At 46.1% G+C, this 25,000-nt stretch overlaps 2 protein-coding genes across 3 annotated transcripts in view; one reads left to right on the forward strand and one right to left on the reverse strand.

Annotated features, from left to right (window-relative positions):
• sipa1l3 (signal-induced proliferation-associated 1 like 3) overlaps nt 1–8,589 on the reverse strand; it is a 106,250-nt gene extending 97,661 nt beyond the window's left edge. The window contains exon 1 of the mRNA XM_084441593.1: nt 8,448–8,589. The gene's annotated coding sequence lies outside the window, so the exon portion shown is untranslated. The remainder of the gene's footprint in view (nt 1–8,447) is intronic.
• Nucleotides 8,590–12,998: 4,409 nt separating this feature from the next.
• map3k10 (mitogen-activated protein kinase kinase kinase 10) overlaps nt 12,999–25,000 on the forward strand; it is a 30,521-nt gene continuing 18,519 nt past the window's right edge. For both annotated transcript variants that reach the window (XM_084441607.1, XM_084441606.1), the window contains exon 1: nt 12,999–14,765. In XM_084441607.1, coding sequence (XP_084297733.1) covers nt 13,763–14,765 — 1,003 coding nt within the window. In that variant the 5' untranslated portion in view covers nt 12,999–13,762. The remainder of the gene's footprint in view (nt 14,766–25,000) is intronic.

Raw genomic sequence — 25,000 nt, forward strand, 5'->3', positions numbered from 1 at the left:
TCCTCCACATCTGTGTTTATCCTGAAGCTAAAACCAACAGGCTATATTTACCCCAGTCAAACAGGCCCGCCGACGGACGCCCGCGGCCAGGGAGAAGCGGGGGGGGGGGGGGGGGGGGGGGGGGATGAACAACGAACGTCGGAGAGAGCTAGTCTGCTCTTCCTCCCTCCTCCTCCTCTTGCACCCTGAAAGCTAATCTGGTTGATTCATATTAAACACCTAGAGGGTAGGGATGTCATGGTGTGGATTTTTTCCCACCGGCTAATAAGCCCATAACAACACCGGTGTTACCGCAAGTAAAGCGGTAATTTACCAGTGACACCGTCTACAATAACAGAGCGCTTACTTTGATAAGACAAGCTAAGATAAGATATACTTTAATGATCCCCGTGGGGAACATTTGGGAGTCTTTAATGTTAGACCTTTGCCTTACGTTGAACAGCACTGTTGTGTATTTGATTTTGCCGTTGTAAGCCTCCATGGCTCAAGGTGGTAAGATCAGCGTTTCCGCTGGTAAGGTTTTGCCGTGGCGCACCATAATACAAATTAGGCTATATATATAAAGTCTTAAATAAAAAAATCTTACACTTTTTAAATATTTCTGCCTAAATGCGCTTTCAAAACCACTGTCGCGCCCACATTAGGACTATTTATTTTCAATAAGATTAAGAGCCTATAGGCCGTGCGCTCTGTGCCGCTCCATGCTGCTCCTTTCTGAGGTGATCGGAAGAATCGGCGCGTGAAGTGATTTTTTCTTCAGTGAGCGGCATGAGGTTACAACGAAAGAAAGGTAGGCTATTGACGCTCAAATTTTACCAAAGTGTTAACCAGTGTTTGAATTGGGCCAAACACTGGTGCTGGCACCTAGGCCTACTCCTCAAAATGCCTGTCTAAAATACATTTATGTTAGTAATCTAAGTGTCGTTATAGCTGCAGTTAGACGTGCCGACAGCTCCTGCCCATCTCAAGCACGTTGGTAAAGCCTTTGGTTTTATAATTCCCTGATGACAACTAGCGGATTCTATAACCTAATATATCAATACAATTTTCCAGATGGGCATACAACAATTTTTGAAGAGGAAGAGAGAGGAGAATGATGAGATCAGTCAAGTAGGCTAGGTTATTGCCGGCTAGCCATGATTCACATCAGGGGGATTCAGGAACAAGGCAAGCTACCTGTAGGCTAACTGTTTTGCCCGCTTCCCAGAGACCAGTAAACTCTGTTCGGGCAAGAGGAATGCCTCATGCAGTTGTCTGATCGGACAAGTAAAAAATAATATGATAAATTGGCCTTGTGTTGCTAACGTTACGTAACGTAGTTTGAGCCGAAGTGGAGCCTGCTCCATTTGAGCTACGCGCTGCTGTCTGTCAGTTGGTCAGTCAGCCCTTCAAGCGAGCGTTGTCAAGGAGACATAAACCACAAGCGCGAGTAGGTTCTGCAATTTTCGTGCGAGTCAGGCGCAGCGCTGCCTGATGGATTATGCGACCGTCTTTTTGGCTGGCTGAACTAACACTAGCTTGCGTTAATGTTCCTCCAGCCACCTAAAATGTACCAATCAAAATAACAGAAAAAGCAACAAATTATTTAGGCATGTTTAAAGACTAGCTTACCTTTTTTTTTTTTTTTTTTTATCTACAGCTGCTGTTATAATGGTAACCTACAATACATTTGATTAAAATATGTCTATAAACCATATGATTTATTAAGTGCTTGTGTGGGGTTAGGCCATCTTTATAGACCTACTCTTCAGTTAATTGTTTTTTTTAGGCAGAGGCAGGGATTGTGGTAGGAGAGGACAGGACTGTGGCACAGGCACAGAGTGGAGGCACAGGTGAGAGAGAAGAGGAGAGAGAGGTTGTTGAGAGGAGCGCAAGAGAGGAGAGAAGAGAAGGAAGGGGACAGGAGAAAGGAACAAGGGAGGAAGAAGGGTGGTCTCCGATCCCCCGCTTTTTCCGTTTCGAAATCAGACTCTTTTTTTCACACACCACCACACCAAGAGATCAGTTCCACAGGAAACACTGGGTAAGATATAAATGTTACACTCAGTCCTGTGCTTCTTTATAATCAGAATTTGTTTATTGCCATGTAGTTTTTCAACCTAGCCTACTAGGAATATGCACCATGCCCGGAGCAAATTCCTACTATGTTTAAAAACTACATGGCATTTAACGAATTCTGATTCTGAAGAAGCACAGGGCCGAGAGTAACATTCATCTTATCTTACTGTGATCCCGCATTTACAGGCTAGCCATGTCCTGCCGAATTCAAAGGGAGGGAGGAACATGTGTGTGTGTCACGTCTTTATGTGTCAGAGTGGGGGAGATTAAAAAAGGGAAGGAGGATGTCTAACTTATCGGTTATGCTTTATGACGATACAGGAGCCATAAACCAGGGGCTCGTTCCAGCCCACATCCTACTCCCCCGTCTGTAGCTCAAACTCCTCACTCCCACCTGTCATACATCCTGAGTGATAGGCAGTCCCCTGGGGGGGGGGGACTGAGATAAGCGAGGTTCAGACCTGCTGCAGGTGGTCTGACGTCCCTTTAGAGAACACCCTGGTCTGTCTAAAGCCGCCTTAGGGCAGCGCCGCTATTGTTGTGTAGTGCCTTGAATAATGATACATTTTAAAAATGTACAGCTTTCCAGACACTGAAAGTGCTATTGTAGGAGAGATAGGGGTGGCACATCTCACATGTATGTGTAGCACCCAGCGATTATCTGGACAGGAGGGGAGCTGATCCCAGATCAGGGTCAATACTCTTGGGAGATGAGGGCAATTATGGGCAGCAGTGCATGGTTAGGCCTTATCGGGATACTTGCAGTGCAATATATTAGCTTATACTATTGAACACCGTCTAAAAAGAGGGGGCAGTCCACATTCTTTTCATTATTGAGACATGATGAGGATGCCCCGGTCTAGGATTCAATGCATTCAATCAATCGTCTATGGGCATGTCTGGACCACTCTTTCTCTCTCTCACACACGCACGCAAACATACACACACACACACACACACACACACACACACACACACACACACACACACACACACACACACACACACACACACACACTCTATATCATCTTATCTCTGGATGATGAGTGGTACAATGTGTACAAGTTCAAAAAAGAAAGGCACAAATTACTTCACACTTGACTCCTCTGGTCCAACATGGCACAGGCCAGATGGTCTGCCTAGCCTGGGGTTGCTGCCTACAAAGGAGCTAAGAGTAACAACAACATTCTGTTAGTCATTAAAAAAGTAGTCCATGGCACTCTGAAATCCAAGTTTTGTTTGGGTGTTTTTGGGTGGCAAATCATTTTGAAAAAAACTAGGGATGCACCGACTGCAAAATTCTGGGCCGATGCCGATGATTATTTTATTTTATTTTTATTCCCCCTTATGTGCCAGGGAAACAAAGAAATGAAGTGTTTGCTTCCAAAACGCCAATTTTTCACATTTGCATAATAGGTACCTTTATCTAGGTGTGAACTATTTCTGGCATCATATTTTTAAATTAGGCTTTACATTTTTGTGCAAAGCAAAACTACGTATCCACAGTGTAGCTGGAATTAAACTTTCTGCGGCAAGCGTGCACTGCATCTCCATCTAGCCGGCTGAGACGGATAGCCAACTTACTGTTTACAGCTCACAGCGTAGGCTAGATAAAGAAAATAAGGTTTAGGTCTACAGATATACTGGATTATGAAGATGATCGGAGCCCGTCATTCCTACTGCCGTAGGGCAAAAAAGGCATCAGGCAAGGCACCAGCAGCCCATGTTACTTGAACTTCAAGTTTTACAAGTTGCATAGCGCATATCTTTGTCTGAGATGGTGAAATATTCCCACACGGCCGACATTTTTATTCCACTTTAATTTGAAAGCAAACTACATGTGCGTTTTGCGGTGTTACGTCACGGATCTTCTCCGAATCTGCAGCTGGGTACGCTACGTTTTTCAACAAAAAAGCCATAATTGTTGTGACATAACATCGCCCACTACCATCGGTGAATGTCATTTTATTTGCCGATGGCAGTCAACAAGGCCAACATCGGCTGATGCCGATGTTCGGCCGATGCATCGGTGCATCCAAAAAAAAAACAGTTTCGGCCATACAGCCTTCATCATTCTGATGGCGTTTGTTTACACATTAACCTTTATCTAATCAGGAAGTCTAATGAACCTGGCAAAGAACATTTCTGGTTCTAGAATCACAGATAGGGAGGAGCTGTCAGGGTGGTGGTGGTTGGGAACAGACCGGGTCAGACCCAGACTGGGCAGGCTGGCCCAGGCGAGGGGACCGGGTCAGACCCAGACTGGGCAGGCTGGCCCAGGCGAGGGGACCGGGTCAGACCCAGACTGGGCAGGCTGGCCCAGGCGAGGGGACCGGGTCAGACCCAGACTGGGCAGGCTGGCCCAGGCGAGGGGACCGGGTCAGACCCAGACTGGGCAGGCTGGCCCAGGCGAGGGGACCGGGTCAGACCCAGACTGGGCAGGCTGGCCCAGGCGAGGGGACCGGGCCTGGACAGAGGCTATGGCCCTGTGACTGAGAGACACTGTAGCATAGTGGTTCATCCTGGCATCTAAATCTATAGCGCTTAGGTAAACAAACAAGCAAAAAAATGATATTGTGCCCCTTTAATAAAAGTTAATTAACAACATACCACATTTTATTTACAGCATACTTGGCTATACAACTAGAAAACGTTGGCCCTGGACACGGTGGAACTCAAGAGTCGAATTTTGGCTCAGATATAGCATCCAGAAGTCAGTGGAGGTGCGTCCAGTACAGGGGTGGAATAAATGAATGAAGAGGTGAATCAAAGGTGTGCCTTTCCCAAGCCAATCAGATTAAACAACAGGTATTAATAACAGTATAAAAACAGGCTGTGTTTTAGGCTACAGGGGAAGAGAAGGATATCCTTGTGTGTGAAGTACAGGAGTGCAAATTACAGAGCCAAATAATGATATGTTGTGCTTTTAATAAAGGCTTTTTATTTTTGAAGTGTTGCCTTGGACACCTTTTTCTTAATTCTAATGATATGTTATGTTAGAGTTGCTTGGAAAGAGATAATTGGTAGCTGGTACTAAATTAAATTAATCTATAGGCCTACAGAAAGATATGGTGGTATATTGATTATTCAGTCTGAACAAGCTCCCAATGCAGAGGGAGTCCTCAGCGATTAGCCTAGTTCATCCCCTACCCATAACCAATCACATACCATAACCAATCACATACCATAACCAATCACATATACCCATAACCAATCACATATACCCATAACCAATCACATACCATAACCAATCACATACCATAACCAATCACATACCATAACCAATCACATACCATAACCAATCACATATACCCATAACCAATCACATATACCCGTAACCAATCACATACCATAACCAATCACATACCATAACCAATCACATACCATAACCAATCACATATACCCATAACCAATCACATACCATAACCAATCACATATACCCATAACCAATCACATACCATAACCAATCACATACCATAACCAATCACAGAATTTGACATTGCATTCAAAGGACGCTGACTGGCCTGGTTGGAATTCAAACCGAGAAATCACTCTGGACCAGAGCTTTTCCAGACCATGTATTGCATTTTGAAAATGAAAGTGGGCGTGCGGTTCAGGGGCTGGAGCCAGGCTAAATTACCCTGGCTCAGTGCATGACTTGTTAATATTACAGAATTATTCTCTTCCTACTGTTTACCAGAGTGAAGCTGTGGACAGGTGGCGTATAGGACATAATTGTTATGCATTAAAGGCATTACGAGATACATTACCAACACTTCCCAAAGACCACATGAATTGCCCTCTTGAATTGAAACATCTATTGAGAGTTTTCACCTTGGTCCAAAGCCGCAAACTTTGTGTGATCCTGGCAAATGCTAGCCTGGTACACCAGACTCATCGCGAAAAAATAGAAAAAGTTTTCACGATAAGTCTGGACTTCCAGCCGCCCAGAACAATGAGTTTTCCCAGAAAATGGGACACCAATCAGGAGACTGCATTTTAACTGCTGTTCCGCCCCCAGGCCCTGGTTGGTTCTTTTAGTTCCTTGGAACCCGAAGACTTTATCTTCTACAGGAGAAAGGAGTCATCACCCCTTCCACTAGTAGCCTGTACTGGGTGTGTGAATCAAAGTCCTACAGGGAGAATACAGCTCTTGGGGGCCCAGATTCCCTCTAAAACAGTAAACTCTTTGAAGTGTTTCCTATGGAAGCAGGAAAATAGTGGAAACTGCAAAAACCGAACTGTGCCATATTCTTCAAGATCACTTGCAACGCAAAGACTGAAAGCGGCACTTTTTTTGTCCTTGAGGAGTTCAATTTTACTACTGGAAGCACTTTTACTACACTGAAGGTCCCAAGTCACCAACCGTGAGGATTAGCATACTGGAGAAATGCTGTCAAAACAACAACACAAATAACACACACTGCAGCTGCTTTACATTATTTTGAAATAGGCAAGCTTTTTATCGGCAGTCTTTTTATCGGCAAAGCTGCTTAGGTTTCACTAATACTTAGTAAGCTGCCCAGGACATAAGGCAAAACAATTAGGCTGTAGTACATCAATAGACTAGTAGCAAATCAAACATCAGCAGACAGAAACTGATAATACTGGTATTGTATTCCAGATTATCAAGGCTACATTTTATCTTAAATAGTAGGCTACTGTTGTCAACTAAATATGTGGGCCTTCACCTCCATGACCTGTCTGTCCTCTGCCCCTGCCCTACAGGTCACAAACCAGTGACACCAATGGTGGTGATGAATTCCATGATACACTGCAGCCTCAAACAGACAGACTGGTCTAACTGGCCCTTGAGTCAGAGTAATAGTTAGTTTCTCTACTCACTTCTACTTGAACTAAAATCAAATTAGTTTTGGATTTACAGGCCGTTCATCAACCCATTTATCAACGGACCATGAGACTAATGGAAATTCCCAAGATAGAAACCCAAGGCGTAATAATTCAGTAAAGCATCTAACGGTTGTAAGGGTCAGTTGGGTATGACGGGAAAATAGCAAGGCTAATGTTGGAATCTGAGGCACATGGTCACGATTATAAACCATTAGCAGTGGCATTCAGAACATCCCAAAAATGCACTGTATCTCTGTTCTAATGCAATTTCCTCTCAAATAAGCGAATGGGTCACCGTTTTCATTCTTCAAGAAACTGCAAAGTGATTGATCGTATCGCTACGAACTGAAGTGCTATCTGTTTATCGTTTGCAATAATGTCATTACTAGTTTCCCTTCAGTTAAGGTCTCAAAACTAGCTTAGTCAGATCGTCATCCTCGTTATTGGCCTTATAGTCGTTATCGCATTACTTATGGGGAGGAAGCAACCACAACTAAAGTATGCCAAGCGCTGTCATGTCTGTTCTTGCATGAACGACCTATTCCAATATTTGACGTGATATTTCCTGGGGCTTGGCGGGCATCGTGTTTGGACTAATATGCAAGGACACGCCGACGCTCCCACTCCGCCTAAACATACGCACCCACATATAGCTACACACATATAATATGCCTACTCTTTATTTCGTGGAGAGTGGGTCATACAGCCCAGGTTCTGAAACGAACAGTGATATTCCCCGTCACACAGACATACATACACTTTTGCTGCTGCTGCTTCTGACGACACAAGGTACAGTAACGTTATACAGTCACAGGGGACACAAACAGGTAACTACACAACCCTATCCCCCGTTCCTCCCAACCATCAAGCTTCTGCTACATTCTACACTGCAAAATTGCAGCCAACCAACGTGAAGCCCCTGCGAGCCCCCACATCAAAGTGTTGAACGTGTATTCATGTGGCTTGACCTTTTTTGCAAAACAAAGCCCTGAACGAAACAAGTCCCTTAGCGATTTCCGATTGCAGCGCTCCTCAACATTCAAAGCTCGTTCAAGCTAACTGGCTAGGTTACATTCACAGCTACATTGGACAATGGTGCTATTGTCTGGAACTTGTAGTTTCACCATTGTCGTTTGGCCTCTACGACTGTGATTAACTCAGGTATGAAAAACTACAACCCCAAATACTACACACATGCGCAGTAAGGCCAGGTTGATCAGGAAGGCAGTGGTACATTTTGCAGTTAATAAAACATGTTTGCGGTCACCGATACCTACCAAAATATTTATCTAGCTTACTGTATAAAACGAAGTCTTTGTGGAGCATATATTCGCTCAGTATTTAGATATGTGAAACACGTTAACATTACGCCGCATTGACATGCTATGCAAGCTGTTGACTGCATAGGCTGAAGTTGGCCAGCTCGCGAACCTCTTGTGGCTAGCTGGGAGTAGGCGATGCCACTTTTCAATGTTGAGTAGCTTCAACCGTTCAACTAAAAAACTTCTAAAATACAACATATGCTTAGCACAGCTTACCTAGCGAGGTCTTCTCACTTTGGGTGAACTTATATCCATTTAAAAAGATTCACAATCCCATTTTAGAAACATTAATTTCCCGATTAGTCGACAACCCCGTTTCTATGGCGCTCGAGACGTTGCCAGGAATGCTCTCCCGGATCACAACCCAACCGAACCACGGTGCCTGGCTTGCACACAAGCTCCAGCCGCACTGCGCCTGTGCGAGCATGCCTGCTGCACTACCGATAGTAACACATAGATGGCGGTATGCTACTATTACGGTAACAAATCATAGCAGAAATGAAAAGGCTGAAATGAAAAAGGCCGATACAAGGTTTGGAAATGAGAAGACCAGTGGTAAAGTGAAAAATAACAGACATTGGCTTGTGTTGTGTGGCTTTTACAGTTTCTAGATAGGCTTTGGAACCTATGAGATTGTCTCCTCGTCGTCTCTACTGGGATATCCATAGGTAAATGGCGCCACTGTGTGGTGGCTAATAAAGCTAATCTTCTACTGTCCCCCTCCCCCCCCCCCCCCCCTCTCTCTCTCTCTCTCTCTCTCTGTCTCTCTCTCTCTCTCTCTCTCACACACACACACACACACACACACACACACACACACACACACACACACACACACAATCATCATCATAATCCTGACAGTTGACAGTGAACATTGACTCATCCTCTCTCCCCAGTGAGCCCCAAGCACTGGGTGATATTCAGTTTCAAACAGCTAAAATGTGGTTACAACATCAGTGTGAAAAAACACAAATGTTCAATCGTTGTGACAATTTGTTCAGTTTCAGCTTGAAAGAGAGAAGATATTCTATTTTATTTTGGTTAAGGTAATGAAATACATGGGGATTTACAGAGAAATATCTTAGATAAATGCCCAGTGTCATTTATCCATATTATGCTCAGACAATATGAACACGTTCATCTTATCTTATTGATTAGTATTACATGCAGCCAATCCCCTGAGCTTTTATTTGAAATCCCATATGATGTATATATAGATGTTTATTATTGGGTCTGTTATAGTAGTGCCAGCCATCCTGGATGGGGCTGTGTGATTGGCTGTGTGCCTGCCGTCATGCCCGCGCGGGGGTGTATTTAGGAGGAATGCTCCAGGTGAGTCAGATAGCAGGACCTGGGGAAGAAATGTGGCAGTGTGTGTCTGTCAGACGGAGCCCGGAGCAGCGTGGTGTGAGAAGCCACGAGGACGGCAGCAACATTGAGATGGCGGACTATTAGGCCGCTACTGCCCAGGATGGCATACTGACCGTAAAACCATTTTAACCCCAACTGAACGGACAGAGAGAGAGAGAGAGAGAGTGCAGAGCTCATCATCATCATCATCATCATCATCATCATTATCATCATCATCACTGTTGTTGCCATGGTAACTACCACATTTTTAATTTGCATCATTGTCTTCAGTATTTTACACAATGAATGAATGCAAAGATTCACTTGAATCACATTAAAAATATATATATATATATTACATTTGTGTTTAAGGGCCGGTAGAATTCTGATGTAGACCTCAGTAACTGCAGCAGAAAACAGATACAGAGCGCAGTTACAGCGTTTTGCCTCTGTTTTGAGTATGATTTTGTAGTTAGGCCTACTGCAATTCTCTACAGCCATTTTCTCTAAAACAGAGCAAGATCGAACTCTGAAACTTTGTCACACGATAAAAGAGATATTGAGAAGTTCAATTTCACTCATAACTCATTTTTGAAGAAAAAAAGTAGTAGCTGTGGTTAGTCTCTTCAGGACAGTGTAGCATGGGCCAGTTTAGAACCCATTCAATTTTGGCACACACAGCGCCACAACATGCATTCAGGGCTGGAGGTGAGAATTCTCTTCAGCCGCACTTCATCGGACACGGCGTGGACGCACTCGTGCTGGGTGGACTGGAACACGGCAGACCTCAACGAGAAGTGGTCAATGAGGGAGTTTCTCCCTTTCTCTGCTCCCTCAAAACACTGTCTTTTTCTCTTTTCCGCCCATCCACCCTCCCTCTATCTTACACCCTCCCTATTTTGTCTATAAATTTAGTTACAGTAGGCTATACACTATGTAAAAGTTTGCGCACGCATTCATCGCACCTGATGTCTTTGAACCCAAGAAGCGCCCCTGCCTCCATCCTTCACCCCCACCCTATAGCCCATCCTCCACCCCTCATCCTCCCTTCATCCTCCCTCCCACACCATCCATCATCCACCCACCCATCCATCCATCCATCCATCCATCCATCCATCCATCCATCCATCCACTCATCCATCCATCCATCCATCCATCCACCCATCCACCCATCCATCCATCCACTCATCCATCATCCATCCATCCATCCATCCATCCATCCATCCATCCATCCATCCATCCATCCATCCATCCATCCATCCATCCACTCATCCATCCATCCATCCATCCATCCATCCATCCATCCATCCATCCATCCATCCATCCATCCACCCACACATTCTCTGTAGTACCTCTACCGGATGCCTCGCTATGAGGAGTCTACGGACCTGAGGAAGCAGGCCAAGTACGTCCTGACCAAAGTCTCCAGCATCCATAACAAGACTGTCCTGTTCAGCCGAATGCAGCTGTCAGACGATGAGGCCATGATGACAATAATTTTTCTGATAGATTAGAACTTCATATTTTGTTATTTCTTTTATATCATATCTCTCTCTCTCTCTCTCTCTCTCTCTCTCTCTGAGCCTTTCTGGGAAAAGGCTGACACTACCCCCCTTCACAACCAAGTGTCCCCTTCCATAATCACCAGGGGGCAGCATGGGACTTGGAGTTCTCCCAGCTATATATGTGATTAAAATGGTTTAAAACTGTACAGAGTAACTATTACTTTTTGTAATTCTCTTGTAATGCTACAAGTACTTTTTTGTTTTGTGTAAGAATAACATGTCCTATAGTAGGCTATTTGTGGAGATAAACACATTTATCTCTTCATGAATAGGCTATATATGGAGCTATTTATCTAAATATCCTACTAATAAACAAAACATCACCACTACAACACCAATAAATGAACATAAATAAAATGCTGCAAGAACTGTCAATACAAGGACACAATAGAGACAGTAGAGAGGAGGTGAGAAAACTACACTACCCATAATGCATCTGCATATTCCACCCCCCAAACCCAGCCGGTGTATTTGGATACAAAGTCAGCCCAGAGACTTGACAGCTCGGTCCACGAAATGGCACGACTTTTTGAGGAAAGAGCTATTTGATTAAGATTGACAAGAGGCCAACCGAATGACCCAAATGAATAAGCAGTCCAAGACCATTTATTTTGCGGAATTGGGTCCATGGACGCTGACGTTGGATAGGCTCGGATGCGATTACACGCCCATGCAACGATGTCAATGGATGTTGTGATGCACAGTGATCAGGATGTATTCTAAATACCAATATTTCTACAATGAATATAGGCCTCTACACGGAAAGCAAAAGAAGACCCGAGGTACAGGCTGTAACTTGGATTCTAATTAATTCCTCCGTTAAGGGTTTATCCTTAAACATTTTACATTATTGTTGTTGTTGTCGTTATTAGTAGAATTATTATTGTTATTGCCTCGAATATGTTGTATACGTCTACTATTGACTGCTCCTCAACCAAAGAGAACACGTTTCAGAAGAGGATCCCATCGCCTTATTTTTTATCACGTCAGCCCTGAGCAGAGTTGCAGAAATATCTGGAATTACGGAGCATCTTCACAAACCTTTTGATTTCCCAGTGCACTGGTCTGCCAGTGTGAAGAAGACCAGCAGTACGTCCACTAAAATATCTAATTTAGAATCGCAGGTGCTGAACCTTGTCGCCACTGACCGCAACCTGTCGTGCGACACAGTATCCATGTGGGGATTGATAAAGGTTACACATTTATCGGCTGATAGATAAAACATAAAACGCTAATAACACCAACGAAGGCCACACAGAATAATGGTCAAAGCGCACTGCTGTCAAGAATGGTACAGTCTCTGTCGCCTACAAGTCTAGAACTGTGCTTTTTGGACATTGTTACAAATGTATCTGCTATTATGTGAGGCTACCCGGTCCGGATCTAGCATCTAGGCCGTGCAAAGTAGCCTAGTCTAGCAGGAGATACGATCAGTGTCGCTTTGCCTAAAAAGATGCTACTGTAAATGCGAACTACAACTGCAGAATATGTGCTTGTTTGCTTTCTGCTACCATTCTCTTCAGTTTAAAATGGACGTCTTTACCTTGGGGCTATTTAAGGGCATGTTCAACTGGCTTACACGTTTTAGCGATGCATAGGATTTAACCTGGACGAGCTTTGCCACAATCTGGGGTGACATGTGTCCATATTTATATACTGAACACCAAGAGGAATTGAGATAGGCTAGCCTGTATTTAACCACTGTCAAAAAACAGCCAATCCCGAGCGAGATGTCAGAACAGCGACGTGCCCCTCCTCTGTTGTCCTTGTTAGGGAATAACGACAATCCGTCAGAGGTTGTTCAACTCAAATACAGGTTATCTCGTATCCAATAATCCCCCTGCATGCGCTGTGATTGATTAGTAAACTAGTCTAAATAGAAAGGCAATAGGCCTACCTTGTCAACACTATTAGAACAATAATTTAACTGCCCTGTGCAGCTCTTGTGCGATGGGCCATGAGTGAAGCTCCGATTCAGAGTAATACTGTTATCAACCAGGCGAGATGAAGTGAAGCATTATTCATGTTATCCATAAGGGTAAAGTAATTCCTGGAGCTGAAAATGACAAGACACCACAGTAAACTCAGTGTGTGCTCAACCCTGCAGATCTTCCATAGGGAGAAACAGGCTTGTCAAACTTCGTATCAATAGATGTGTGATTAGAAAGACAGAAGCCTATACACACACACATACACACACACAGCGCTCTGATCCTCAAAGTCCTCAGCTAACAAGACTACAGCAGTTCAGCCTGGGATTTTAACGGACCAGCTCTCATTCAGAAGACTATTAAACAGACACTTCCCTGTTTAGAGTTTCTGCTGGCAGCTTTCTGGACAGTAACAGTTATCTGTGACCTTTTCCTCAGGAACTTACATCCATGGCTGGGTCCTCAAGTGGGTCACCACTCCTGTAGGGCCACTTACATGGTAGTTACGCACTATAACATACATGGTCACACCGCTGGCGCTGCACTCACTGGCAACCGGAATTGGAGGTTTCTCTGTAGGTGATGGGAGAGTGGAGCTTTGGCCCGTTGGTCCACTGAGCCCCCTCTCCCTCCCCGGGCTTAGGAGGCCCTGGATCTGGATCCGGCTCTGGCCGATGGGCCCTGTATGGATCTCGGCCGCCAGTCGACAGAGGGCAGCAGGCCCGCAGAGCTGACCTGTCCGAGGACTGACATGGAGCCCTACCCCCAGGACGGCGGCGCCGCCACCCACCACCTGCCCTGCTCCACCTGCGGGGGGCGCTGTGACACCCCTCCCCCCGGCTTCGTCCTCTCTGGCCCGCCGCCGCCCCGCCCCCCCTCCTCCTCCTCCATGACCCCTCCACCCCCCATGCTCGCCGCCCCCGCCGTGGGGGCGGAGAACGGTGGCGGCTGGAACTCCTCCTCCGCCGTCTCCTCTTCTGCTTCCCCGGACACTCACCCCGGCCACCGCTGTGCCGCCGCCAACCCGTACTGGATGGCCGTGTTCGACTACGAGGCCACGGCGGACGAGGAGCTGACCCTGCGGAGAGGCGACCTCCTGGAGGTGCTCTCCAAGGACTCAAAGGTGTCCGGCGACGAGGGCTGGTGGACAGGCAAGATCCAGGATAAGGTGGGCATCTTTCCCAGCAACTACGTGACGCGGAGGGAGGGCGGGAGCTACCCGCAGCTGACCCCGGGAGGGTTGGTGGTGGGCGGGGTGGGTATCGGGGAGTGCCCCCTGGAGATCGACTTCACTGAGCTCCTCCTGGAGGAGGTGATCGGGGCGGGGGGGTTCGGGAAGGTGTACAAAGGCGTGTGGCGCGGCGAGGAAGTGGCGGTGAAGGCGGCCAGGCAGGACCCCGACGAAGACATCAGCGCCACGGCCGAGAGCGTCCGGCAGGAAGCCCGGCTCTTCTGGATGCTCCGTCACCCCAACATCATCTCCCTGAGGGGGGTATGTCTCAGGGAGCCCAACCTGTGTCTGGTCATGGAGTACGCTCGAGGCGGGGCCCTAAACCGGGCCCTGGCCGGGAAGAAGGTGCCCCCCCGGGTTCTGGTGAACTGGGCCGTGCAGATCGCCACCGGGATGGACTACCTACACAACCAGACCTTTGTCCCGGTCATACACAGAGACCTCAAGTCCAGCAACAGTGAGTATTACCTACTATCTATTTCTACCGACTATCCACCACTACACTCTTAGAAGTATTCAATGTTTTTTTTTTTATTGTCCTTTTTCATGTGGGAGAACCCTCTTGAAAATTGTTTGAGGACAGTTTTTTCAGGTAGAACCATTTCATAAAAATAAAAAAAAGAATTCCCAGGGGGTTGCAATCTAGTGCATGTGGACTTGTGGACCCGCTCCTTGCTTCGGATCTGATCCAAAATGTAATGGCTTCTAAGTTGCCACATGCTACATCGCTCCACTGAGTTTCATGAAAATGGGTTTGGTAGTTTTGGCATAATCCTAGTCCAAAAAATGAATGGAGGTGAATGGACAAACCAAGAAACGGCTCTGGTACCTGTCCCAGTAATTTGGATCTGCTCCAAAATTTAACGGGGTTGAAGTTGACCCATGCTACATCGCTCCACAGTTTCATGAAAATCGGTCTGGTCGTTTTTTGTGTAGTCCTGCTAACGGACAGACGGACGGACGGACAAACCAACACCTCTCACCCTGCGCTGTCACGGGCGGAGGTAAAAAATAAAAAATTTACATTTCCTAGATAAAAGGTTCTTCAAGAAGCCAACTGACATATACCTCCATCTCTAGCACCTACGTCTCCTTTCAGCCTACAGTATGTTGGTTGTTACGAGGAGGTCGTGCTACTGTAGGAAGAACAAGACTGGAGGTATTCTTGTGGGCTCCGGATGGTTTCCCAGACTCATATTAAGCGTAGTCATAGACTGATAAAGGTACCAATTGAGATTCTCATTGAAAGGTCACCTAATCCCAGACAAGGATTAATCTGTGTCAGGAAAACCCCAATGTGGTGGGCTGAAGACCAGAGGTTTGGTTTTTGACTCAGTTGAGTTGAACATAGCAGGGTAGCGTGGATCAGGCCTGGTGAGATCCCGAGCCAGTCGTCCTCTGCCATCTTTCCCCTGTCGTCGTCGCCTCCTCTCCTCCTTCCTCCTTCTCATCTTCCTCTGCCTCCCTTCCTCCAGGAGAGCAGTTCTGCTCTGCAATTCAACAAGCTATTTTTGGTCCTTTGTGCTACTTGCTGTTTAAAGACGCAGTTGCAGTTGTTGATCTACCATATACACTGTGTCTTTATGTGAGTGTATTGTATGTGTCTGTATATGTGCATGCATGCGTATGCATGTGTGTGTGTGTGTGTGTGGATGGGGGATGGGGAGTATAAATAGGGGTTGAGTGCCTACGGTGTCAACGTCTTTTTCAAGGAGAGACAGGAGGAGGAGTGGTGGAGGATCTGTTAAAGACGCTCCCCCACAGATCTAGCAAAAATATTCTCTAATCCCAATTACACTGACACTCTGATCTAATGGGGCTGGCTGTGTTAAAGGAATGCGCCAACTTTTGAGTAAATTAGCGTATTTGCCATCTTCCCTAGTCAGAAAAGAAGAAAGTAGTCTCTTTTAACATTGTTATTTCTACAGGTGGTAAATACACAAGTCACAACAGGTAAATAAGAACGTCATTGGAAAGTGCATTTAGTCACTTTTGAGGGTACAAACCACTTCCAGTGATTGCGGCTAAGCTAGGCTAATGTCGCTGGTTTCTATGCTTCCTACTGCGCGCACAGAGAAGGGAAGGGTTTGTATCTTCTTGTCTGACTCTGAGGAAGATGGCGAATATGCTAATTTCCCCCAAAGTTGTCGTGTCCCTTTAAAGTCTCTCTCTTTCCTTCTCTCACTCTTATCTTATCTTTTCGTGTCTACAGTATCTCTCCCTCTTCCTCCCCCTGCTCCCTCCTTTGCTTTCACTCCCTCCTCCTCCCTCCCTCCCTCCCTCTGTCCCTCCTCCTCCCTCTATCCCTCCCTCCCTCCCTCTGTCCCTCCTCCTCCCTCCCTCCCTCCCTCCCTCCCTCCCTCCCTCTCTCTGTCACACTAGCTGTGTTGATGATGGGGATCAGATGGTTATTGGACAGTGCAGCCTTGGCAACAACACCAGAGCAGCCTCGATAGTATTGCTGTTGAGTCATCCAGCTGCCAGCCCTTCTGCACACACGTACACACGTACACACACACACACACACACACACACACACACAGCCCCTCTGCTGCCTGCGCAAATGTCACTCCCTCAACACAGACGAGGGAGAGAATCTGATTCTGAGGGAAGCGAAGGAGATTCTCTGGCAGTCTTTCCCTTCTCCTGTTCCCTCTCCCTCTCCCTCTCCCTCTCCCTCTCCCTCTCCGTCTCCGTCTCCGTCTCCGTCTCCGTCTCCGTCTCCCTCTCCCTCTCCCTCTCCCTCTCCCTCTCCCTCTCCCTCTCCCTCTCCCTCTCCCTCTCCCTCTCCTTCTATGGCTGAGCAGTCTCATAAAAACATGTGTAGTGATTATGGCTGGCTAAGTATGTGATCAGACTGTGACTCACTCAGAGGATGTTTGCATTAGCAGTGATGCCTGGAGGGAGGGAAGGAGAGAGAGATGAGGAGAGAGAGAGAGAGAAGGGAGAGACAGGGGAGAGAAAGAAAGGAGGGAATGAATATAGTGATGAGGAGAGAAAAGAAGACAGGAAGGAGAAGAGGGAGGAAATAAAAGGGGGGGAGTACAGGATGAGGAGAGGGAGGGAGGGATGAAGAAAGGAAGAGCGGGGGAGAGATAGAGGAGAGGAGGAGGAGGAGGAGAGAGAAGGATAAACAGTGGTTCATCATAGTTTAGGGTTACACCTCCGCTCATTGTCCAGGTGCTCACGTCTCAGGTGTCCCCTTCAAACCCACGCCCGCTTGGAATCACCGTGGTTACGCTGGAGTCTAGGCCCCCGAAGCCTATTTTCTGTTCACACACAGACACACACACACACACACATACACACACACACACACACACACACACACACACACACACATACACACACACACACACACATGGTGTAGTGCATGTGTGTCTACCTCATAGTGTATTCTGCAGCGAGTAGCGAGTCTGTGTGTCCGTATGTGTGTGAATGTTTGTGTGTGTGTGTCCGTGTGTGTGTGTGAGTGTGTTTGTATGTGTGTGTGTGTGTGAGAGAGAGAGTGAGAGAGAGAGAGTGTGTGTGTGTGTGTCTGTTGTTACTCTCCAGGCCAGGGTAGTGTCTCTAGTCTAGTGCAGCAGGGATAATCTGATTATGCTGACCTCCTTAGCGCGGATGTCACAGCATGTTTGTGGGTCGCCGGGTCACTGTATCCACGGTCACTTCAGCTCTACCTGTCAATCCCATACAGGATCAGCCCACACTGTCACACCGAAACTGCCCAATCCCTGCTGACCATAGACTTAGTTGCCCAATTGTTGGCCTGGGTTGCTACTGGCATAAACTCAATACAGGGGGGTGGAGTTTTCGTGCTCTAACAGCCAGAGAAGAGGTGCTCTCTTAAATGGAGGAGTCCAGGCATAATAGATAGAAAAAACCCTATGTTTTTATATTAAGCACGTTAACTCAATATAGTACATCTCTCCATACCCTGCATGGACCATAGAGGTGGTAGAGATAATATAAAACTCATGGCAGGTTTCCCTACAAAACTCTACAAACCCTAAACTCTACAAAACATATCAATGGGCATTTTACATTGAACATTTAAAGGACTTCTTAGTGCTAGTCGGTACTAGCTGGCACTGAGCCTACTCTACACCTCTGGGCTGGTTGTTGCCATCCCATCTGTGCCACCTACTGTATAGTGACTCCGACTCAGCACTTTCTGCCACCTATATGCAGTGTCTGAGTTTTTGAGCTGATATTCTAAGTGCCAGGAACTCGGGCGGTAGGAGCATTTGAGAGGACTGTACTCAGCTCCGATGAGCTGTCAAGTGCTGCTTACACAGACCATGACTCAGCACTCTTACCTGCCTCCTACAGTCACCATGACTCAGCAGAGGGTAACGCTATACTGCCAGCTGATCATCTGTCTCCATGGCACACGGTCATCATTAGACACACTGCCGGTATGGAAGGCTCTGGAGACTGCATAGCTGTTGGCTTTGTGCCAGTCTCAACTCACTGTTGCTTGTGCTATAGGCTGTACTGCTTCCAGCCTAGCTGTGTGTGTGTGTGTGTGTGTGTGTGTGTGTGTGTGTGTGTCAGTCTCATACAGCTCACTTCTGCTACTCATGAGGACCTGTCAGGTCCCTGTAGATCTGTGAGTGAAGTTAAGAGTGGGCGGTGACTTGGACAGGAAGTTCATTTTTTTGGTCACTAGGAGAGAGTTTCTATCTAATAACTTTGTATCTATTTAAGTGTGTTGAGGGCTGACAGAAGACGAAGATGATGACCAATCAGAGGTGATTAAAGGCTGGCTTTATGAAGAGAGGGGAGGAGGGTTGATGTTCCCTGCTGTTGTGGGAGCTGTTATGAGTGCTGTCACTTCAAATGGAGGCCATGTTTACACTCTCAACAGTGGGCAGAATAATGGATCCTTGTGCTTCAGAGCTGGACAGACCAGTCTGGGGGAATCCTACAGCCAGCTGTATTTCACAAAGGATATTTCACAAGCGAAGGCCTCGTGCACACCTGCTATGATAACCTTTATATCTTCCTTATAACAGGGATGTACACATTTGTTCCAGGAACAAAAACGGTATGAAGTACAACCACTCAGAGCAAGTAATACCAGTTAGGATAAGGTTATTAATTTGTAAGCACACATACAGTAGAGGTATGTCCAGGAAACAGTTACTGCCTCCCAACGGAGCATCTTTCTGTTTTATATCTTTCTGTATTCAGTGCTTTAATTTTTCTTCTTCTTCTTCTGAAAGAAAACAGGTTCTCAGTTGAACAAAGGATAAACTAAAACATATTAAATCAATGAATCGGCCTACATGTGGTATTTTGTTATTAATGGTAATTTTGCAGATGAGTAGAAGAGACACGCTTGCTATTGAAAAGCAAGTGTAAGAGGGCGTCTGTATCAGGAGAGGATTAGCGTCACGGCTAACAGGCTAGCACTGACAGCTAATCTCAGAGAGATGAGTGGTAGAGGACTGAGGCTAACTGTGTGTGTGTGTGTGTGTGTGTGTGTGTGTGTGTGTGTGTGTGTGTGTGTGTGTGTGTGTGTGTGTGTGTGTGTGTGTGTGTGTGTGTGTGTGTGTGTGTGTGTGTGTGTGTGTGTGTGTGTGTGTGTGCACGTGTGTGTGTACTGTATATGGAGGTGGGACAGAGGGACACGGTGGCTCTAGGGCACCCACTCACACACATGCACACACACAACTCCAGCACAGCAACAATGACCCCATTCACACACAGCAGCCCAAGACAGAGCGAGAGCCGGACTCACAGTGACAGGAGGGACTGGGGGGAGGAGGGATGAGGGGGGGGGGGGGTACATGAACAACAAGAGATTGAAGGAATGGAGGTCGACTGTAGACCTTGGAAGACAGGATGGATGGATAATGAGAGAGAGATGGAGAAGGAATGCGACTGCTGTAGAATAGGCCCCAAGGGCTCGGGTGGGGGATGGATGGATGGATGGATGGAGGGAGGGAGGGAGGGAGGGAGGGAGGGAGGGAGGGAGGGAGGGAGGGAGGGAGGCAGGCAGGCAGGGATGGATGGATGGATGGATGGATGGATGGATGGATGGATGAATGGACGGATGGAGGGTGGCAGGGATGGATGGAGGGATGGAGGGATGGATGATGGAGGGATGGAGGGATGGAGGGATGGAGGGATGGAGGGATGGAGGGATGGATGGATGATGGATGGATGGATGGATGGTGGAGGGATGGATGGATGGATGGATGGATGGATGGATGGATGGATGGATGGATGATAGATGGATGGATGGATGATGGATGGATGATGGATGGATGAGGGATGGATGGATGGAAGGATGGATGGATAGATGGAGGGTGGCAGGGATGGAGGGAGGCATGAGGTCAATTAGAGAGGAGGACAGACAGTTTTGCTTGTTTGAGGACCCTCGCAAGGACTCTCAGTTTTACACTCCGGTAGATTCTCTGGACCAATGTCCCTGACAGGGATTAAACCTAGTCCCAGATTAAATTCAATAAAGATTATCTGTTGCCAGAATTTGCTAGTCCTAGATTACAGGTTAAATCTGTGTGTGGGCATCCAGTGAGTCAGTGTGCTGTGTGTCTCAGACATGGCCATGATGAATCAATGATTCGATAGATACAAAGGACAATCACATAGTCAAGAATAAATGCAATCTCAAACAGATTAAAATTAATCTAAATTGACAAGAAATCCAAAATGACAAAAAATCCCTAATTGACAAGAAGTCTCAAATATACAGTACTGTATATGACAGTAAACAAGCCTAGATGTGCAAACATACCTGTGCAAACATGCAAGATTCAAGTAAAAGTGTATGTCATACAGGTGCATTGGAATATTGTGGAAAGTTCAATTATTTTCCGTAATTTTTTTGAAAAAGTGAAACTTTCATATATTATAGATTCGTTACACATATATTCGTTACACAAATATTTCAAGGCAGATTGCCTCCATGCCACGCTCTACGTCGATGCAGTAATTTGTGCAAAAGGCACCCCCACCAAGTACTGAGTGTATAAATGAACATACTGAACATACTGTACAATCATGAAGATTAAAACAAAAAAGGCTTGAAATATTTCACTTTGTGTAATGGATCTAGAATACATGAAAGTTTCACTGTTTGAATTGAATTACAGAAAATAATGGACTTTTTCCACAATATTCAATTTTGGGGGGATGCACCTGTATATCCCGGTAGATATCAAGTAAGTCATGAATCAAATAAGTATATCCACTGGTACAAGTCCTGTTCAAAAAGAGCCTTAGTAGCTGTAGACTAGCTAGAGAATATCAACAGGCTAATTATTATCTAGCAAGAGGAGTGTTTACCTAAGAACAGGTTCTGGAGGAGGCACTAGTGTGTACTAGTGTAGATAGACTGTACTATCACAATTGGATAAGGCAAATTAGTAGTATCCTGATACAGTACGGTATGTCTAAAACAGTGTGTCAACAAGACTTACGGCCTATAACTGTAGTCGGTATTCTAAGTGATTGATGATCAATTTGAGTGTTGATTAAGAAAACCACAGGTCCCATTGAGAATGGCTTCACTACTCCACAGCTACTGTAGGTCCCAGTCTGTGAGACCTGTGACTGTGAGAACAGAGGCAGATTGCAAACACATGCTGCTATTCCCTCTCTGGTGGACTTGGAGATATATATAGACAGTCTGTAGATGATAAACATGTGAGACATGGAGAGAGAGAGAGGGAGAGAGAGAGAGAGAGAAAAAACAGTACAGTGTCTAACAGTGATGCTGGTCAATGGTTTGTCAGATTGCGACAGAAATCCAGTTACCGCAGTAAGCCATGGTCTCACACACACACACACACACACACACACACACACACACACACACACACACACACACACACACACACACACACACACACACACACACACACACACACACACACACCACCCAATGTTCCTGTTAGGTCTCACCCACACAAACAGACTGCTGATACAGATTTAGAATTTGGAACATTTAGAATTTGGAACATTTAGAATTTGAAACATTTAGAATTTGGTACATTTAGAATTTGAAATGAAGAACACTAAGGTCTAAACATAGTGGGCTGTGTGTCCTGTGACAGAGCCAGAGAGTGGGCTGTGTGTCCTGTGACAGAGCCAGAGAGTGGGCTGTGTGTCCTGTGACAGAGCCAGAGAGTGGGCTGTGTGTAGTGTGACAGAGCCAGAGAGTGGGCTGTGTGTAGTGTGACAGAGCCATGCGGCGCTGTGACAGTGAACGGGGCTGTAATGGAACTGTACCTGGGGACGTCCCTGTCTCCATCCATGCCAGCATCACGTGACACATACTGTACAGAACACACAGACACGCACACTCTCTCTCTCTCTCTCTTACACGCACACACGCACGCACGCACGCACACACGCACGCACGCACACACGCACGCACACACACGCACGCACGCACGCACGCACACACGCACGCCTCATGCCTTGGCTGTGCACAGACTGCTGTTAGGGGGTCATTGTTGCTGTCCAGCAGCCTGGCAGTGGTCCCAGGGTTCCAGGGTGCTCGGGGGGGGGGGGGGAAATAGCGGCGAGGCATGCCCAACACAGAGGGCCTTGCACTGGGTGTCCCCCGAGTCCGAGTCCTTGACCCACTAACAGAGCTGAGTGGAGGACTGACGATGAGAGTAGTGGCTGGGGACTCTGTGTGTGTGTGTGCAGTGCGCGTGTGTGTGTGTGTGTGCATGCGTGTGTGTGTGTGTGCGTGCGTGTGTGGTATTAAAGCAGAACTGTATAGCTGCTGTGTTTTCTCCAAGGCATACGTATAATGGTGATATCAATCAGGGGTGGACAACCATTCAAAATATGAATTCACTTCATGAATTTGGATTAATCTCATGAATGAACCAAAGTGAACTTGCAGAATCCACATCCCCGTGTCGCGTTCTTGTTGTGTGGTCCAAGAGTAGCTGACCAGGAATTAAAGACCACAGGGTTCACAGACAGGGGTATTGACTGACCTGCAGTCTGACCGATGTTGCAAGGCAGAGAGCAACACTGAATTCTAGCAACATTGTGTGTGTGTGTGTGTGTGTGTGTGTGTGTGTGTGTGTGTGTGTGTGTGTGTGTGTGTGTGTGTGTGTGTGTGTGTGTGTGACTGGAGATATACTGCAGGGGCCTGGGTCAGACCTCCTCATCCCCTCCCTCCCGGGCAATCAGTTCATACATCTCTCTCTCTCTTATGATACATCTCTCTCTCTCATTCTCTCTCTCTCTCTCTCTCTCTCTCTCTCACACACACACACACACACACACCATTAGGGGATACAAACAGCCTAAAAACAAACAAACAATACCATAACACACACACACACACACACACACACACACACACACACACAGTTTAGATGCTATTATTTGGATCCACAAAAGAACAACCTTTTTCTGATCCAAACATTTCGAAGAAGGTTATACAATATGGTTGCTAAACCAGACACTGGATGCACATATGCTCAACACACAGTGTACACATAATGATGGTACTCTAACAGGTGTAAGCAATAGCATATGGAAATTCTCAATGCTCAAGGAAAAACTGAGCAGTACTTTGCCAGTCGTTTTGCAGCAGTCTTTTGTAGTCCTCCTACAGTAGCAAGTCTATAAACATGCCCCAAACTCCCAAACACAAGCACAATAAATTGGCAGTTGTATCTTAGGGCCTTAATACATTCTATCAAGGGCTGGTTTGAATATGAAGCAAGTGTCCATATACAGTACAGATCAAAAGGACATCCTGTTTCAAAGATGATAACCGATTTTCTTGATTCATTAATGAAAACAACATATATATATATATATATATATATATATATATATATATATATATATATATATATTAAAATACATATAAAATTGAGTTACCTATGAGCCAGCCATCTCCAAAGTCGCCATCTCACAACTTGGAGAGGTGAGCACATCACAATGAAGGAATTATCTGCCTTCAAAGGTACTAAATAGCACACACAAATACAATCACTGAAACAGCTTTCAGGGTTGATAAGTCACTGAGCGTGTGCTACGATTATGTATTTGCATTTTCTCCTCCCCTATTTTGCACGCTAGGGTAGGCACGCCCTTTATTACATATTCATATCGGCCAAAAATACTAATTGGATAGAGCGTGCAAATGTACGCACTTGAAGGACGCAATCCTCCATGCACACCGTTCATAGATCACCTCCTCCATGCACACCGTTCATAGATCACCTCCTCCATGCACACCGTTCATAGATCACCTGGCACATTTATTTAGGGTATTAAGGCCTTTGCACACATTTTTATACGTGCAAACCTTAGTAGATCAGGCCCTAAGAGTGTTTGGAAAAGAGAGTTTTGAGTTGTATTATGGTATATATATAGAGAGAGAGAGAGAGAGAGAGAGAGAGAGAGAGAGAGAGAGAGAGAGAGAGAGAGAGAGAGAGAGAGAGAGAGAGAGAGAGAGAGAGAGAGAGAGAGAGAGAGAGAGAGAGAGAGAGAGAGAGAGAGAGAGAGAGAGAGAGAGAGAGAGAGAGAGAGAGAGAGAGAGAGAGAGAGAGAGAGAGAGAGAGAGAGAGAGAGAGAGAGAGAGAGAGAGAGAGAGAGAAAGTGTAGATGTGCATTGAGAGGTGTGGATCCTGCATCCAGGCAAATATCCTCAGTGTTTCCTGGTGTTGATGGTTTGCATCT

The sequence above is a fragment of the Borostomias antarcticus genome, assembly GCF_949987555.1.
Source record: "Borostomias antarcticus genome assembly, chromosome: 1".
Classification (NCBI taxonomy): domain Eukaryota; kingdom Metazoa; phylum Chordata; class Actinopteri; order Stomiiformes; family Stomiidae; genus Borostomias; species Borostomias antarcticus.